General features: G+C 38.3%; 1 protein-coding gene across 1 annotated transcript; it reads left to right on the plus strand.

Annotated features, from left to right (window-relative positions):
- The first annotated feature begins 269 nt into the window (after positions 1-269).
- On the plus strand, positions 270-16,159 carry scaf4a (SR-related CTD-associated factor 4a). Its single transcript, XM_053476130.1, has 20 exons — positions 270-420; positions 7,260-7,343; positions 7,521-7,565; positions 7,697-7,858; positions 8,507-8,648; positions 8,831-8,976; positions 9,060-9,236; positions 9,345-9,433; positions 9,586-9,700; positions 10,080-10,238; positions 10,978-11,054; positions 11,196-11,386; positions 11,574-11,674; positions 11,797-11,910; positions 11,995-12,151; positions 13,406-13,512; positions 13,760-13,922; positions 14,075-14,155; positions 14,284-14,376; positions 14,697-16,159. Exons 1-20 carry the CDS (start codon positions 391-393, stop codon positions 15,452-15,454), a joined length of 2,991 nt encoding a protein of 996 aa, XP_053332105.1. The 5' UTR covers positions 270-390; the 3' UTR covers positions 15,455-16,159.
- Positions 16,160-18,767: the final 2,608 nt, after the last annotated feature.

Here is an 18,767-nt window from a genome sequence, read left to right on the forward strand (position 1 = left end):
AGGATATTTATGAAACTGTGATACTTACAGAATCGCAAGTTTAATCGAATCGGTTCCTAGATATTTCTGTTAATATTGTATCGGGAGGTGACTGGACAGGATAAAGCGGTATAGACGGTAAGTGAGTGAGTGGTTTTAAGTTTCACCGAGGTGCAACATTGCCCCATCCACTTCGTCTGTCACGACGTAATCTTTCCAGCGCCATCTAGTGCATTGAGTTGTGAAACACGTGCAGCAATCCCAGAATGACTTGCGCGCCGAAACGACTCCGCTCCTGTCTTGTACTGAGGGCGAGAGGAGGCGGACATGTTGGGATGGCCTGTTAAGGCGTACTACTTCATTTATTTGGAAATTTAACGAAGAGAAGAAAGCCAACGAAGGTGGAACACAATGGATGCAGTCAACGCGTTTAACCACGAGGTCGGTTTAAGCTTAACGCAACAGGTGTAGTTCTAGTTGTGTGTGTTCAGGTAGCAACTGGCTACCTAAATAGCTAGCTAGCATTAGCTTAGCTGCTTAGCTAACCGGATTGTGTATGAATATAAAGTGGGCCCCGGTCAGAGTTTAATAGAAAACGAAGGCCTCGTTGTTTAAAACGCGAAGACGTTACAGGGCGGCGTGTTACTGGGTGCTTTGGGCGTTTCTCGCGACACGTGACCATAAACTGAGAAAGATGCAGCGTTTAATACACGATCATAATTCCTACTCCGGGCTGCTGGGTGGCTTCTTAGCTAGCTGTTTAGCTAGCTAGCTAGCTAATTAGTTGTGCTCGCGCGCTATTGGAGTAACGTTAGTGAACTCATTGCTCGCCCTGTAGTTTGTTTGTTTATTTAACACTTTTGTTAGTTAGATAATTGAAAACGGCTGCGTACAGAAAGGCCAGACATGTTTATTATACGTCTGTTTGTGAACTGAGTGTTTACTGTGTTTTTAGCACAGTTAGCTAGCGGTGTTTGGTGGGAGTGAGTATAGCAACAGCCCCCTCCTCTTCTGTATAGCACGAGGGTGACCCCATTGTCGTTAATAATATTAACCATAACAGCAAATAAACATTAGTTTCAGCATTTCAGTGTTTACGAAACATAGAGATAAAAAGCGTGCTGTTTTTAGAATTAGCCGGTTAGACCTCGTGTAAGGGTATATTTTGGACATCAGCAACACACTTGCATGCTGTGTGGCATGTGGCATTTCTGATCTCACACATCTGTTACGAGGGCCTGGTGAAACTCTGACGAATTCCCTATGCACAAGGAAATCCGATGAAAATTGATTAGACTCCATGTCTGGCGTCTGATAAAAGTTTAACTGTTTTGGCGGGTTTCTATGCATTTTCTATCATCATCATAAAAATACCATTCGCTTATCAGTAGTACTAACAATTGTAGTATTCTTGTTTATGGCTTGGGATTGCCCTGAGCCCTCCATAACCTGCCTTCGTCTTATATTCATTAATGTTTTGCAACAGTAAAATAAAGAGTAATGACTAGCAAATCCTGCACTTCCTGACACCCAGTCAAGTTTTTAGTTCCACACAAAACGTCTGATTCTTCATGACAGGAGTTTAGATTAGCAGGACGTGGTTGCTGTGGTTTGCTGTGAAATTAGCTCATACCCATATACTGTACTAATGCAAATAAGTACGTACATAGACACGCATGAGGAAGACTTGTGATGAAATCTGATCCAATTTCAGTGTGCTGCACCAGTCTCTGATCATGGCTCTTACCTATTGGGAAAACTTTTTTTCCTGATGGTCTGTAGAAACATCGCCGTATGTGTGTCAGTGTAGCAGGATATTATATAGATAAATAAAGGTAGTATTTACTTTTACCACTGTGTTCTGTTATTCTGCTCAATAAAAGTCCCAGTTTAACACGAACCCCCCTTCATATATGTAGGATGTAAGCTGTTTGTGCATACCATAATAGTTAATCTCTACTATGAAGGCCCCCTTCAAATAATTCAAATTAAATTTTAATCGAATTGGCACCTAGGTAGCATTATAATATTGCATCAGGAGGTGACTAATGATTCTCATCCCTAATAGATAGATACTATGGCTGGCCCCAACAGTTTTTTAAATCCATTAATCCATTTTCACAGCTAATCTATTAGACGATTAAACAAAAAATTAGACGATTAATCAACTTACACATAACCCAACATTTCACTAGTGCTTGAATATCATCAAGGTAGAAAGTTTCCTCAGTATGCCGGAGCCATGATTAGAATTCATGGGTCATGCCTGAAACACTGGCCTCCCAGGAACTACTTCAATGGCCCAGAAATGTGGAAATCGCTCAAAGCTAGGTCAAAACTTTACAGGGGATGTGAAAACAACTCCCAATGAATTCCTGTAGTGTCCTAGTGGTGTTTGTAAAAGATCGTATGAACAGTTCCCACAGACAGATGTGTCTCATCTGCAAGTTGACGACAAGTTGTGTGTTGATTTTCAAGGATTAGGCATTGCACTTGCAGAATGCTCAACTGCACTTGGCTCCGAGCTGTCTTAAAATTTCTTTAAAGCATTTGCATCATTAAAATATCTTACTGCAGTCTCATTACCATCCTGTGCTTAAAGTCTTCCGTACATTATTTTTTCCATTTTTTTTTTCCATTGAAAAGAAATTCATCACAAGTCCTGGTTTGTCTATTTGTTGACTAATATGTATATACAGTATATTAGATTTGGGGTAAAGTTAAGTTTTGAGACTTAAGTTTTGAGTTAGTGCATCCCTTGCACGAGTGCACTGTGGGATGAAGACAAGCTAGCATAGGCTATGTGATGCTTTATGCAATGTTATACTGAAAACCATTAATCCTGCTGCTCACGTAGATGTTACTTTTACACACAGCACCTACCTAAACATTGTTGCCAACCAAGCACACCCTATTCATAAAAACTATATTCTCTAGTGGCAGTGTTTTTTTTCCCCCACAAGATAATGTGCCTTGACACCCTGTAAAAATGATTCATAATGATTTGAGGAACACAACGACAAGCTTAGGGTGTTGACATGTCCATCCTGTGCTTATTTTTTTAAACTTCAGCATTTTTGGAGTTGAAAATCATTTTAATATTATATCTTCTTTGGCTGATGAATATCTTCCATCACAACTTTGGTTAATTGATATGTGATGTTACTGTGTTTAGGGAGCATGTTTGCCCCAGCTATACTGCTAAATAATATAATGGTCCATTGCAAAGGAGCTCGAGTTCTGTAAAAATTAAGCATGCACAGATTTATCAGCTGTACATCAGTATTGCTATTGATTATTTGTTTTGTTAACTGTCATTGGTATGTAGGCAAAAGTTGTTAATCGGTGGCAATGGCCAACATTTTTCTTTTTTTTCTTGATTATTTGTGACCTGACTAAGACAACATTCATCTACCCAGCTGAAGTTTCAGTATAGGTGGAACTATGATACCACGCAAAACAGCCCTTTTCCCACGCAAAACAGTGTTTTAAAATAATGTGGCTTGGTGTAGGGAGTGCGGAAGAGCAACTTGCTTGTGTGGGGATTTACACATTATACCTTTATTCAGTCAAAAAGTGCAGTGTATATATATATATATATATATATATATATTTGACACTTCATTCACAATGCCATAACATGACTGAAATATATAATACAACAGTCATTCCTTACATTGTGAAAGAGGGGGAAGTTAAGTGCAGAGGTTAATTAGACCAGCACCATATCACTCTTCTTCTGTATATATTTTCAATTCTAGTTGACTATAAACAAAATAAACAGGATGCCAACTTGTGGCGTTGTTTGGAATTACCACAGACACATAACTGAGTTTTTAATTGTTTAACATGTGCACAAGAACTCAGAAATTGGAAACCACTGGAAACAAAAAACATAAATGACTGTGATGAGAATTCATTTAAACACTTTGTGACTGAAAACCTGGATCATCATAAAAACATACAATTATCTAAAAAAAAATTATGAATTGGTAATATGGAACATAAAGATTGGACAATGGAAAAAAAGTTAATGCGGTCATTGACTCTGTTACAGAGCGATGAATGAGTCAGAATAAGAAGGGAAGAGCATGACATGATGCACCCATGATGCATAGTGGCTACTGTACTGGCCTCTGGAAGCATATTTTATGATTTGTGTTGGCTTCTGTGTTTAAGGTTTGGCTTAGCAACAGTACGTGGCATTAAAAATGGAAGTCGCCTGATTACCGGAATGACAAGGTTAACACATAACTTAATTATTATTTTTTTCCTTCACTAATATCACAGACGTATTGCAGTCCCATGATTCAACTGACCCAAATTATAAGAGTGTTTCGGGGGACATGAGGAATTATTTTCATACCTAAATTGGCCTCTACAGTCTTCTGACCTTAACCCCATTGAACCCCATAACGTCATTGTGAATGCACTCCGTGCACTGTTTCCCACAGGTCTGAAATATACTTGCAGTGGTAGCCATCAGAAGTAGCTGGCATTTTATTTATATATACATGTTGATGTATAATATTGCTCAGGATTGTGCAGTACATGGTAACATTCCTTTTTAATCAGCACCCCAGGGAATATGATGAACTGAATTTTATTTAATGTTAACCAAAGATACAAACTTGACTTAATTTAAAAAGATTGTGGGTTGTATTGGCAGAAATAGCAAATATTCATGTGTTTTTATGGTTGTTTTTGTGACATGAAATAATAATGATAATATTGAATGTGTGTACCTTGGTCTGCGAGTGCTTTGTAAAACATATGTTTTGCAAAAAATATTAGTTTTAACTCAAAAAGGACTTGAAATATGAGCAGTGTATTGGGTAATCTTCTCCCATGCTCAGTCTCAGTGCGCGTGTCACTCATATAGTCAACAACCATACGGCATATACAGTTTACTATAACATTGTGACCACGTGTGTGTGTGTGCACGCGAAGCATTTTTTCTTTTGTGTGAGCGTGCTTGTATGAATGAGAGTTTCTGTCAGAAAACCGGTGTGTGTGTGTGTGTGTGTAAGTCGACCTACACAGTAGCCCCCCCCCCCCCCCTTCTCTCCTCTCTCTGGTCTCAATCACTACAGCTACGATTCTTTTCAAAGGTAAAGTGCAGGTTAATTCGTTTTAATTTTAATCCTGTGTGTGTGTTTTTCCTTATTCAGGTGCCAGTTTGGCTGTTGGTTTTCATTTAATCGTGTAATCGCAATTTAATGTTTTGAAAAGCAACACAAAATAGTACAAAGCAAATTTTTACTATTTAATAAATAATTTATATAAATTGGCAAAATAAATGGAAAAAATGCGAAACACCGCGTTCGGTCTTTGGCCAAGCACTTCATTATTATTTGGCTTCGGCCAAAAATTTCATTTCGGTGCATCCCTATTTTTAACATTAGTAATGTTGTTTTATACCCGAGTACACTTGCATATTTACACTCTCCAATTCATCAGATGGTGGAATGTACTTGGTTTGTAGTCAGCCAAACAAACATGGAGAAAAGTAAAAGGACGTACGCATGCACTATGCCTACCTGATTGATATTTTGCTGATATGATTATGATTATGATGATTATGATGATGATGCCAGGGGTAGCTCAGTGGTTAAGGCGTTGGACTACGGTTCAGAAGATCCCAGGTTCAAGCCCCGCAACCACCAAGTTGTCACTGTTGGGCCCTTGAGCAAGGCCCTTAACCCTCAACTGCTCAGATGTGTAATGAGATAAAAATGTAAGTCGCTCTGGATAAGAGCGTCTGCCAAATGCCTAAATGAAATGAAAATGAAAATGTCTAGAGCGACTCTCTTGTCTAACTTCCTGTCTATCCTATTTTCTCATCAGCTCTGGCTGTGTAGTTCAGAGGATGAGACTGGCGTACTGCATGTTCACGCAGATTTCAGAAGAGACGCATTCTTCTCAATAGCACTCCACTTCAATGCTTTTGGGCCAGCTAGTTTTTCACATTAGATTTTAATTAGATCTTTTCAAGTACACCAGTCTCAAAACTCATGCACATTACTATTATAAATGGAATTAAATTATTTGGAAAACATTGCACAGCCTGTTCAACTCACGCTTCTGTGTAAAAGACATTTACATTGAAGAAGGTAGTTGTGGTGGTGTGCTTTTAAGTTGGCACCAGAGGTAGTCACAGAGGCTAAAAGAGTTCTGGGCGGAAAAAAATACCACTATTGCAGAGGTGTGAGATTTTAAGCTATGTGGTTTGCGCAACCTGCCATCAGGAGATAAAAAAAACATTAGCTTAACTATATAGGGATGAAAAGGAAGCAAATGTGAGAATTGCAATTGTGTGTCAATTAATGGCAGGGAATTTGGGAGGTCATGCTCCAGGTGCCTCTTACACTTCAAAAAGTGATTAAAGTAACTGCCATATATAACGGGGATGGTAAGGATATTATTGTTTATTAGGGCGCAGGCTTAAGGTTTTTTTTCTAGCAGCATTATAGCTCTCTAATTGGGTGAACGTTAAAAATATAGACAGAATACTCTCAACTCTGCATAGCATTTCTTATAGCCATGAAGTCTGTTATGAATAGCAAAAGAATATGTAAATATAATTATATTAAATAAATATATTTAAAGAGAATATTATATATATATATATATATATATATATATATATATATATATATATATACACTTTTTCCAGGATTTAGTTTCCATTGGAGTTTTGTGGATTGCTTTTCTAAACCAAAGCAGTTAGTAGCACATAAGCAAATTAGCTCAATAAATGACTCTGTTTTGTTTCTCTTAATGACAGAATCATTCATTAATTGGTTGTGCACAAATCCCAAACTAAAATTCTACAAGATTGATTTACAACACTTCTGTCAGTCACTATATTTTCACAGTTTGGCCTGTAACATTTTCTGTATATCATTCCACTGAAATTATGCAACAAACTAAATGACAGATGGAAAGATTTGTAAACAGTCTGGTGTGATCAGTATTTATTCATATTTCGAGGAGTTTGTGAGTCAGCTTTGCTTGTAACCAAGCTGAAATCGTAGACCTCCAAGGCATGTTTATGATAGAAACACAGATTGGTTAAGACGGCATATTGAGTTTAGGATTAAATTGTGGCAAGACCCAAGCAGTTTTTAAAGTCAGACAAAAATCATCTGCGCTGCAAGAATCGTGCTACTTGTGTTGTATCGGACATCTCTATGTGAATGTTCTGATCCGTGTAGACAGATGCTTGAGTTGGTTTTGGCCTTAACATTCAACTATTGTGTTGTCTATTTGCATTACAGCTATTCTCCCTGATGGACTCAAAACCTCCAATCTCTAGGGCTAAGATGATCTCCATTACAAAGTCGGCAATAAAAGCCATTAAAGTAAGTATAGCTGCTTTCAAGTACAAATCAGTTATAATTAATGGAAACACTTTTATTGGAATAATTAATTACACCTTAACCAGCCTTTACCAGATTTGCTAACCAGATTTTTATCCAAATATCTAATGCAAAACATAGGTTCAAGGAATTAACAGTGTCTGTATTTTTCTTTTCCAGTTATACAAGCATGTGGTTCAGATTGTTGAAAAATTTATCAAGAAGGTGATTATGCTTTTTTTTTTCTTCTGTTTTTGCCGTCAACACTGCTTATTATCTGGATTTCCATTTGCTTAAGTTTACTTAGCACTGCTTTAAAATGTGTTATGCTTTTTTTCTTTTTCTTTTTTAAACAGTGTAAGCCTGAGTATAAAGTACCAGGACTATATGTTGTGGACTCTATCGTGCGACAGTCACGTCATCAGTTTGGTGCGGACAAGGATGTCTTTGGCCCCCGGTTCACAAAAAATATCACCGGGACTTTTGAGAACCTGTGCTTATGTCCCACAGAAGACAGGGTAAGAATTATTGTTATTTTTTGTCTCTAACACCTATTCATCTCAGAACTCAGGGTTGACTCTTTTGCTTTAGCCAGTTGCATTTGACTTCTGTTGCACTGTGCATTTTGTTTTGTTTTACAAACATTACATTTTATTTGTATTTTAATGGAAAACAAATCACACATCCTGCAATGACACATTAGGCCTATAGAAAAGCCTCCAAATTCTTTCCTATGTTTTTTTTGGGCCTTATTTCTCAATTTGTGTAAAAAGTTTCCAATATATTTTTTGCACAAACATACACAAAATAGTATTCAAACATTGAAAGGGAAGAGTTAATGTGGAATTGGATCTTCAGAGTGTACTTATAATGAAATGGCCAAGTGTATGTCCTATCAAAAAATTTATCAATACAGCTGTTGCAGATAAAAGACGTGCTATTTAAAGTTAATTAGTTACTTATTAGTAACTTATTGTTAATCACTGACATCTAATGTCACACTGATGTGTGAAATTGCGAACAGCAAGAAAGTATTTTCTAGGAACTTTTTGTAAATGCTCAAAATGTATATAATTTTGATATGCCTTTTTCAAAGTATAGTAATAAAATTGTTTATCAAAGGTCAATCTCTTATTTCTCTTTTCTTTGTTATATTTCGTTTGCAGAGTAAGATTGTGCGTGTCTTGAACCTGTGGCAAAAGAATGGTGTGTTTAAGATTGAGGTGATTCAACCTCTCCTGGACATGGCTGCTGGATCCAGCAGCTCAGGCTCAGTTCCAGGTGTGGACAATGGCCCAGGTGGTGGTGGTGAGTAGCAGTAATAATAATAATAGTTGTAATAAAGTTTTTAAATAGCATTTAGCTTTTGTCACCAGTTAATTTTGGCATCATGCTTATTTTGCTTAAACACTGTATTAGAAAGTTAAATGGCTTTATTTTGTAAAAAATGCATCTTTTTACAGTCAGATTATGAATGTGTTTCTCTACAGCCGCATCCCCTCCTTCACCGGCAAGGGAACCCGAGAGCCACACGGCAGCGTCAGTTAACTCTGTTCAGGTGCCTGTACCACAGCTGCAGAACTCTGACGCCTTTGCCGCTGTAGCTCAGCTCTTCCAATCCTCACAAGGCCAACAGGTTTGACACACGGTCATCCCAAAACACTCCATGTGTCTGCAGTGTCTCTGTAGCTTGCCCTAAATCTAATGTTGTTTCTGTAGCTTCAGCAGATGCTTCAGACGTTCCAGCAGCCCGGGAAGCCTCAGTCACCAGCGCTGGAGAATAACATGATGGCCCACCTCCAGATACAAGCCTCAAATATTCAGCCACCCACAGGTTTGGCCCAGGCCCTTCCACACACCACGCAGCCTACAGAGAAGAAAGCCACGTTCGACAAGGTCAGTATATATCTAAAATACTCTGTTTAACAGGCTGATGAGTATAGTGTTATATGTTTGCAGAGTTGTGGGGAGAAATGCAGCTTCCTCTTTTCTTTCTGTTTTCAGAAACTTCTTGATCGCTTTGATTATGATGACGAACCAGAAGGAGGAGAAGAGACCAAGAGGGATGAGGCATCCTCTGTCCAGCCTGCCTTGTAAGCTATGACCGAGAAACACTGATGTTAGAATTATTGTCTATTAGGAACTGATTGAGGCTTTGCACTAACATGCATAAAGTTTTAATGCATTTTGTTTCCTTCATAAGTCAGTGCTAGTGTTGACAGGTTTTGTGTGTGTTTGCGTGCAGTGGCTTTGAAGAAGGTGTACAGCCACCTCAGCAGGCCCCAGCAGGCTTCTCTCAAGCTCCCAGTCAAATGCAGCATTTTCAGCAACAAGTGATGGCCATGAATCAAGAACATCAGGTAAGTTTAAAGTTGTATGTTAAAAATAAACAGCAGCACGGTGGCTTAGTGGTCTCCCACAGTCCAAAGACATGCAGATTGGGCTAGAATTTTCATTCTCAAATTGCCCACAGTGTGTAAAGGTGTGTGCAAATGTTGACTGGAGGTCCTACCACAGTTGTTAAATGGGAATAAATACAATGGTAATCGCCATTGGCCTCCACGGCCCCTAGTTGGACTACAGAGGTTTCTAGATGGATGGTTAAAATAACCAGGTTTGCTTCTTCTGAACTTTTGTGACTTCTTAACCTGCCAGTTAGTTGCATGAACTTTTTATAATATTAAAGCTAATTATTATTATAATTATTAATGCATTTACTTGTTTAAATTTTTATTACAGGTTCTGTCTCCAAATGGACAGTCTCAAGCTTTCAACCGAATGCCTCCTCAACCCTACCCAGGGATGATACCACCAGGTGTCGGTCACCCTGGTTTTCCTGGACCATTCCCCCCTCAAAACAATGCCTTTCCTCAGCTTATGGCTGGACAGCAGCATCAGGCAAGGCCCTTAGTTAATATTTACCTGATTTTTATGAACTATTCAAAGTAGAGAAGCACTGATTGTATTGATTAACTATCCAAAAGGAAAGGATTAACTAACAAGACAAAAGCAGACGATATTTGCCTCATCTTAAAGCATCATATGTAGCATGCTCAAACATGATAAATTTGCAATAGCATATAATTTCCAAAAATTTGGAATAGCTTTTAGCTTTTGTAAAAAAGTTTTGTTAAACTGCATTTTGACAACACTGCTGTACACAAATTTCACAAGGAACATTTACCTAAAAAAAAAATTTAACACCACCAATTTGATTGCTTACCACAAGAGGTGACCCAATAATATAGGTATGAAGACTTTATTAAAAGGAAAGCTGTTTGTGGCCAGAAGGCTGCAGGAATGCAGAATAAAAAATTTGGTTCAATAAGCGCAAAATCATAAAATATTACTTAGAAAATTATAAAGCCTTTCTTCGTAGTTGAGTACACTAAACATACCAAAAGACTGTTCTACAGTGTAAAATATCGGACTCTAAGACATTTTGTTTTTTTGTATAAAAGAGTTACGGTTGTAAATTTTTCTTTGATTCAAATTTTTTTCCCATGTGTTTATAATTGATTGACAGTCCTTATGTATCAGGCTGAAATTTCCTTATTGTTGCATTACTAATTCAAAGGGAACTTATTTCTTAAAGTTAAAAAACCTCTGTATTAAAATTTTTTTTATGCATGTTTAGCCTCAGGAGCCTTCTGGGGAGTTAGACGCAAGACAACACCAAGATGGCGGGAGGACACGGTCTAGGTCTGGTTCCAGGTGAGGTTTGATGGTCAAGCATTTTAAAATGATTTAACATTTGCAGGACAATATAATTATCACAATTGTTATAGTTTATCCTTTTTTGTTGACCAAAGGTTTCAAATTTTATTGCATTGTGGTGTTTGCCCACTTCCTCAGATCTCCTAAAAGGAGGCGGTCACGGTCGGGTTCCCGTTCCAGACGTTTCCGACATCGACGATCGCGGTCTCGCTCCAGAGAAAGGCGACGCCACTCACCTCGCTCTCGATCTCAGGAGAGGAGGGAAAGGGAGAGGGAGCGGGAACGTAGACAGAAAGGCCTTCCCCTTATCAAACCTGACACTTTAAGTGGTGAGCCATGATAATTTTAGAGTTTCATGTTCCTTGAAGCCTGTTCTGTAAAGAATAATAAAAAAAGTTTTATTTTGTCAATTTTACATGTATTTATTTTAATGTTCTATTTGACGATACCTAATTTTACTGTTCGATGATGTGGTGTTCTGAGACATTCTTAACCTCTTATTCCCCCTCTTTGCAGTATGCAGCACTACACTTTGGGTTGGCCAACTGGACAAGCGCACACAGCAGCAGGATGTGGCATGTCTGTTAGAGGAGTTTGGCCAGATAGAGTCCATAAATGTATGTATTAAATATGTATGTTCTTATTTTTAATGGAGTGTAAATAGTCCAGTACTTAATATGTAATGACCAACATAATTGATGACATGGTTCTTTTGTTTTATGGTCTATCTGTTTGGTAGATGATTCCTCCTCGAGGTTGTGCCTACATCGTCATGGTTCATCGCCAGGATGCTTTTCGAGCTCTCCAGAAGCTTAGCCGGGGCACTTACAAAGTCAACCAAAAAGCCATAAAGGTAGCAGACATGTCACTATTCTTAATCAACAATGCCATATCTTAATTTCATTCAAACTTATAGATTATGTTTTTGTGTTCAAAGATTGCCTGGGCTCTAAACAAAGGTATTAAGTCAGAGTTCAAGCAGTATTGGGATGTAGAGCTTGGTGTCACCTATGTACCCTGGTCCAAAGTCAAAATGGAAGATCTGGACGTTTTTAGAGAGGGGGGCATGCTGGATACAGATACACTCTCTCCAGGTAAAATACAATGCACAGGAATTGATATAAATGATATAAATAAGCTTCTTCTGTATTGCAAAATACTAGAAATTTTCGCAAAATTACTGTTGGGAGAAGGTCATCAACATTAAGACACTTTTTTAAAAATTTATATTTAAATCTATACAAATATATGTTGGATATTTTCATAGCTCAGTTGGTTTTTAAAGTTTGTTGTGTTTATTAACTTGACAGGACTTCATGGCAGAAAGTTCCAATGTTTTATAACATAGGCTGTATTGTAAGGCTGCAATTAGTATTATTAGCATTATAAATTCTTTTTTATCTATTAATATAATTATATATACTTGTATATGGAGTAATGTATCAATTATTTTCTGAATAGTTGATTGATTCCTTGATTAACCTTCTAAAAAATAATAAACATAGCCTCCAACATGTTTTCTCAACCTTTTATTCAAGCATTTATTTATTTGTTTGTTTATAGGGGAATTCTTTTTTATATGTAGTGTATAATGTGTGTATACTCCATTGTCACACAAAACAAGTAGTGTCCTTGATCAGGGTTTTTTAGTGCGATTTGGAATTCACCCTTGTGTTAGGATGCTAGCTATCTTGGTAGCTATAAATAAAAGAACACTAATAGTTTAGATGTTATTTGGAATCACTTGGAAGCAGTTATTAAGGAGACGACATGTTTAAAATGGCAAAATGTGATCACGCTTTTTTCCTTGCTGTAAGTGCTTCTGTAAATGGTTTTAAATGTGGTTTCAGCACGCAGTTGCTCGCTCCTCAGTATGGTCGAACTTACGGACCTACTTTCACCCACTGACCGACAGTTAGTGTAATTAACGACTGAAGAACACCTGGGACATTTAGTGGTGCATGTCCCAGTGCTTTCTAATGTTTTCTTTTCATGCTGCATGTCTCAGTCAATGTGATTGAGCACTTAAAATAATCTAAAAGGTCATTGAAGCATTAAAGTACATGCCTATATAAATGCCTTTTTAAAAAAAAATTTGGAATGCACAAATTATTGTGGGGTTTTATATTTTATTATCACAACAATTATAATTGTATAAAAGTTCAGATGAGGCATTATATTTCATAGTATATTCATTTATAAGATGTATTTTCCCTGTTATTGTTTGAAAGTTGACGTGAATGTAAAATTTATTTCATTTGTAAATGTAGAAAATGCACCAGCTGTGTTACTTTGGCCTAGTGGACATGTGATGTAGTGTCTTACTGGCTAGTCCTGTTTTTTTTTAGAATGGAAAGGGGTTCAGGGTGAATTGGAAACTGCAGATGACGCACCTCAAAATGGCAGAGGTGATGTGGTACAGATGGACGAGAGCCCAGCTCTGCACCCTGTACAGGTAATACAAAGTAATCTGGTAACTTTGCAAAATAAATGTCAACAATTATTTGTTTGTGTTTAAATTACCTCCAGTATTCTTTACATGACTGCATAAATGATCAAATATTGTTTTTAAACTGTATAAAGACTGTGTTAAAAAAAGTTATTCATTCTAAACTCATTTGATGCAGTAAATCAAATCTAATCTAAGTTTAAAGTTTACTTTATAATGCAGTTAAACATTGTCTTTTTTTTTTTTTTTTCAGGCTGCTCCAGTCCAGCCAGTAGGGCCTTCTGGGCCGGTTGGAGTTCCCCCTCCAGGTTTTCCTACTGCCATGAATATCCCACCACCATCATTTCCACCAGGTGTTCCCCCTCCACCTGGACCGTTTATGAGGCCTGGCTTTAACCCCATGCAGATTCCTCCTGGTACGCTAACTCCTTTATCCCGAGATTAATATGATATGCCTGTTATATTAACATTACAATATGAAGTGTGCAGTCTACCAGTGGTGTGTTAAGATGAATTTATCTGTGTTTATCTGTATTAACTGTAAGTTTATCTTTGCCTATAATTTCAGGATTTCTTCCTCCGGGTGGCATGCCTCCTATTGGCACAGCAGGCCCCCCTCTTCCCACACCAGGCATTGGCATGCCACCAGGTAAAACCAGCAAATGCTGTGTACCTCTCAATTGCACAAAACTTATGTCACTGTTAATATTACATTTTTGAATGATTCGTCTGTTTTCAGTAATGATTAAAGTAATTTTTTTGGTTGTGTCTTTGCAGTTGGCAGTTCAGTTGAGGATCTGTCTGGTAATCCAGTAGGAATGGGTACCAGGATTAATAGGGAAGGTATAGATGGGTTCAGTTCTGGTCCAGGTGTGTGTTAATCATATTCATGAAAGTAACAATTTAGTAGATTTTCTAAGACAATCCACTAATCTGGTTTGGTTTCACAAAATGGTTTTGGTCCATATTATCTCTGTGTGGTCTTAATAGTATGCAGCTGTTTATAATTTAGACATATGTGTTCAGATGTTCAAATGTTTAAATAAAGTATTTCTTTATGTTGTATATGGTCATATTTCATATCATATTTCAAAGTTTTTTTGTTAACATGGTTAATGTTTTCTTGCCTGTTTGTTTGATTCATACTTTTTAATTACATTTTGCATACTTTTTTTATTTTTAATTTTAAGTCCCCCCAGGTAACCCAGTTCCACCGGGACCTCCACCTGGGATGAACATGCAAAATCCTCCAGGACTTTTGGGGTCAAGACCAGGGGCGATGCCACTTCAGCGCCCACCAGGAATGCCTCCACCACCTCACCTTCAGCGCTTCCCAATGCCCCCACCACGGCCAGGCATGCCCCCCATGCCCCCCCAGATGATGCCACCCAGAGGCCCACCACAGATGATGCATCGCGAGCCTCCACCAGGGAGTTTTGGCATGCCTCCTCCTCCTCCATCACATGCCATACGAGGTCCTTTTCCCCCTCCAGGCCCTCAATTCAGGGGAGAACGAAATAGAGAGCAGGAGCGCTATGGAGGTCGCAGGCAGTTTGGGGGTGAACGGTCAGAAGGTCGTGAGCGTTTTGGGGGATGGCATGAAGAACTGGATTCAAGGGGAGGCTGGGACAGGGCAGGGTCACGTAGAGACTGGAGAAGTCCTGATGGAGAGAGAGAAAGGGAGAGGGAGCAAGGAAGAGAGGAAGAACGGGGTAAACGCAGAGACAGAGAGAGAAGCACCCGCTGGGACAGAGATGACAGACTTGACAAACTTGAGCCTAATGGACACGAGATGCTCAGAGACTCGAGCAGCCGTGAAGGCCAAACCGATTCTACAACCGAAATGCCTCACGTCAAGGCAGAAAGTCCAGCGCCTTCCAAAGAAGGCAGTGCAGAGCCAGAAACTCAGAGTCAACCTGCAGAACAAACGAAGGCTGATCAATCCTAGGTCATGCTAAATTGTAGACCGGAACTCTAAAACAATGTTTCCTTTTTTATTCTAATCAGAAGTGTGCATTTGTGTGATCTTTTGCTAAAATGTATAGGAATACTGTCTGGAGAGGGACTGATATGGTAAGGGTGCGTGGGCATAGATGTGAAGGAAACGATCCCATATGTAGAGAGACAAACAAGAAGCATCATTCTTACTGTCTAGGCCAGGCTAGTGCTCTGTGTGCACTGATGTAAAATAAGCTTACTCCATGTCCATACCAATGCAGATCTTGGGCACTACAAGCTAATGACCTGAAATGGTTTAGAAACATGCTTCATTCTAAAGGCCTTTAATTCTAATTTCAATGCCTGGTCTTTCTCCAATGATCTCGTTGACTTTTAATACAGTTGATGTCAACTGTCTGGCTAACATACACTGGTCTGTGAATCAGTGTCAAGTTATTGAGTTTAAATGTTGTACTAAGCCAATGTTTCATAGCCCTGTACTGCACTTTTTAGTGGGTCCCTGCTTTAACATGCTCATGTAAAAATTATGAAGGGCTTAGTAGTTTATGAATTGAGTCAGGTATGTTGGGACAAGGGGCCAAGCTAGAATGGACAGTGCAGGACTATCCCCTGAGAAAAAACAACTGCTTTTAAATGGAAAGACAAGGAAAAATGGAAAATAACTCTGCTGTAAATATGCTTTACCATAATAATATTTGTAGAGTTGGAGTTTTATTTCTTTCTTTTTTTTTTTTTTTTTTTTTTTAAGTATTCTTCTGTCAATGTCGCCGATAGGAAAAAAAAAAAAACTTGACTAAAAGAAGAGACAAAGCCCCCTTTGCTGTAATGTTTTTAACCTACAGTGTTTACATTGTACCAGAGATGAGATGTTTGTATAATTTTTAAGTTTGTGCAGATGTGAACTCCTTTAATATTTCAGCAATGGGGATTCAGTTTTAATAAACTATTTTCATACCAAAATGATAAAAACTCAGTTCACACTATGACTTGTCTTAATGTCGGCAATATTATCTTTTTTAAAATGAACCTTTTTCTTATAGTGGAAAATTAGAAGCTGTTTTTGATCTGGCCTAGTTTCCCTGTACTGTATTTAAATTGGAGTTGACATACAAAAAAGGGCACAACTGTGAAAGGTTAAGATTGGAAGCAGATTCTGAACAATAAAAAAAATATATAAGTTAAGAAATATGAAAATAATATTTATAATATAATAATGGATCTGTGTTCATTTGTTTTTTGTGGCCGAGCATTAGTCCTGATTGATCACATGGCCTGCTTGTTTGCAAAGTCTCCTCCATATGGCACAATCAAAGAGGTAGTCGAGGACAGCGTTGACGGTCATGTCTTGCTTGAGCTGGTTGAACCTAACAATTTATCACCTATTCTTGTGACTGTGCTTGTGATTGCAACACTATCTTGACCACCGAACTTGCATCGCTCCATGCCATGTGCTCTCCCATTACAGGACTGACTCACAGTCGAACATTATTTCTGTGATCTATGCTATAGCGGCCACCCTCAGGTAGGCACTGTAGTGCTGGTTATCCAATATTGCAAAACTTCACTGGTGATGCGGTAGAATAGGTTGATGAAGATGGAGGCATCATTGCGGCCTACAAGCTTTTGCTGGAACGCTCCCTCCCCAATTCTTCATCTTCTGGGTCACTTTGCTCACCTTAGTGATTGTGATGGGTAAGGCTGGTCTAGGGACGGGATTGGTGGTTTAAATTGATGTTTGGGAAAATTCATGGTTACAGGTTCTGGAGAAGTTGCTGCTCGAGTGGTTAAGAATGATCAGCAGATCTTGTAGAATATGATGGATATTATTTTTGATGCGTTTGATCTGGGTAATGTCTTGCGCAAAACGATGGCATGCGCTAGCTTGAGACGATCCTCTGCACTTCCACCACCAAATTTACTTGTTAATAAAGGTTTGTTAAAAAAAAAATGCTATTTCTCTCTCCACTCTGCATGTGCATGCATATACACTATTAGGCAAATAAGCAAATATGTAAGAGTTTTCTTTGAATAATTACTGCAGTGATTTTGTTTTAGCTGCAACAATTCTTTTAATCCTGACTGATGCAGTGAGTAGCATTTTATTTCTTGACCAATCACATCAGATGATGTATCCTGTGATAACCCGGGTCAAATCACAGACCTGCATAAAGGTAAAGGAAATTGTTGAAATTACTGAATTGGGGGGAAAAATGTCCAATACTTTATTAGAACCTGGAAGTGGTGAACTATCAACTTCAAAGGAGAAATGTGTTTGGGAAAACATCATTGATAATTGATCACAAAGAGATCAAAAAGGTGATCATATAAATGCATGTGAAATTGCAGCGTACAAAATTGCCAGTGGAGGCCACATCTAGATTTTTTTTGTATGTTTGTTTAGGAAAGGAAGTAAACATCTCCACTTGCACATTGGGATAAAAAAAATCAAGCTTGGAACTAAACAGCTGTGTGGCCATTAAAAAAATGTCTAATTGGGGAAAATGCTTTAATATAAAAATGATTTCATTTTATTAATGGAGCATTAGGGAAGCATTAATGGATTTTGGGGCCATTGGTGGGTCAGTTTTAGGGTTTTGCCTGCCATGAGGAAGGCCTGGGCTCAATAAGGATTGCATCACGAAGGACATCCAGCATAAATCCTGTGCCAAATTGTGTGTGAATCAGATGGTCTGCTGTGGCAACCCTCTCAACGGGAGCAAGCAAAAGACTACTAAAATGTGGTTCTTATGAGTTGCTATTGACCCATATTGAGTGATGGGCACATCAGGGTAAGAAAAAAAGCACCTGAAGTGATGCACCCATCACATACAGTGCCCACTGTAAAAGACTCTGAAGACAAGGCTATGTCCAGTGGTTGCTTTATTTGGTCAGGTCTAGACCCAGCAACATTATGTAGTTATAAAATGAAGTCAGCTCATGACCTGAGTGTATTGAATGACCAGGTTATAATATCTATGTATCTTACCTAGTGGCACAATAATATTCCAGGATGACAATCAAGGTCAAATTGTGACAAAAAGAGTGTTTCTGAGATCAGGTAAAATTATTTTAACGCATGACCTGGCCACTGCAAAGTCCTGACCTTAACCTCAGTAAAGATCTTTGCGACGTTTTGGAAAAAACTTTACGGCAAGATTCTCTGACTCCAGTCCTGGATGGTGAGTGTCCAGTTTAGTAAGCACAGTCTACTTCTGATTCAACTAATGTTAATAACCAGGTTCAGTGGAGGAATAAAGAATTGTTCAAAAACATCCTCAGAGAACAACTTCTCTCAACCGTCC

The sequence above is a fragment of the Clarias gariepinus genome, chromosome 17 (genome assembly GCF_024256425.1).
Source record: "Clarias gariepinus isolate MV-2021 ecotype Netherlands chromosome 17, CGAR_prim_01v2, whole genome shotgun sequence".
Lineage (NCBI taxonomy): Eukaryota > Metazoa > Chordata > Actinopteri > Siluriformes > Clariidae > Clarias > Clarias gariepinus.

Coding starts and splice junctions, on each gene's coding strand:
- scaf4a (XM_053476130.1), top strand. CDS start 391: ATGGATGCAGTCAACGCGTTTAACCACGAG. Junction 7,344..7,520: donor CGGCAATAAAAGCCATTAAA/GTAAGTATAGCT, acceptor TTTCTTTTCCAG/TTATACAAGCATGTGGTTCA. Junction 12,152..13,405: donor TACAGATACACTCTCTCCAG/GTAAAATACAAT, acceptor GTTTTTTTTTAG/AATGGAAAGGGGTTCAGGGT.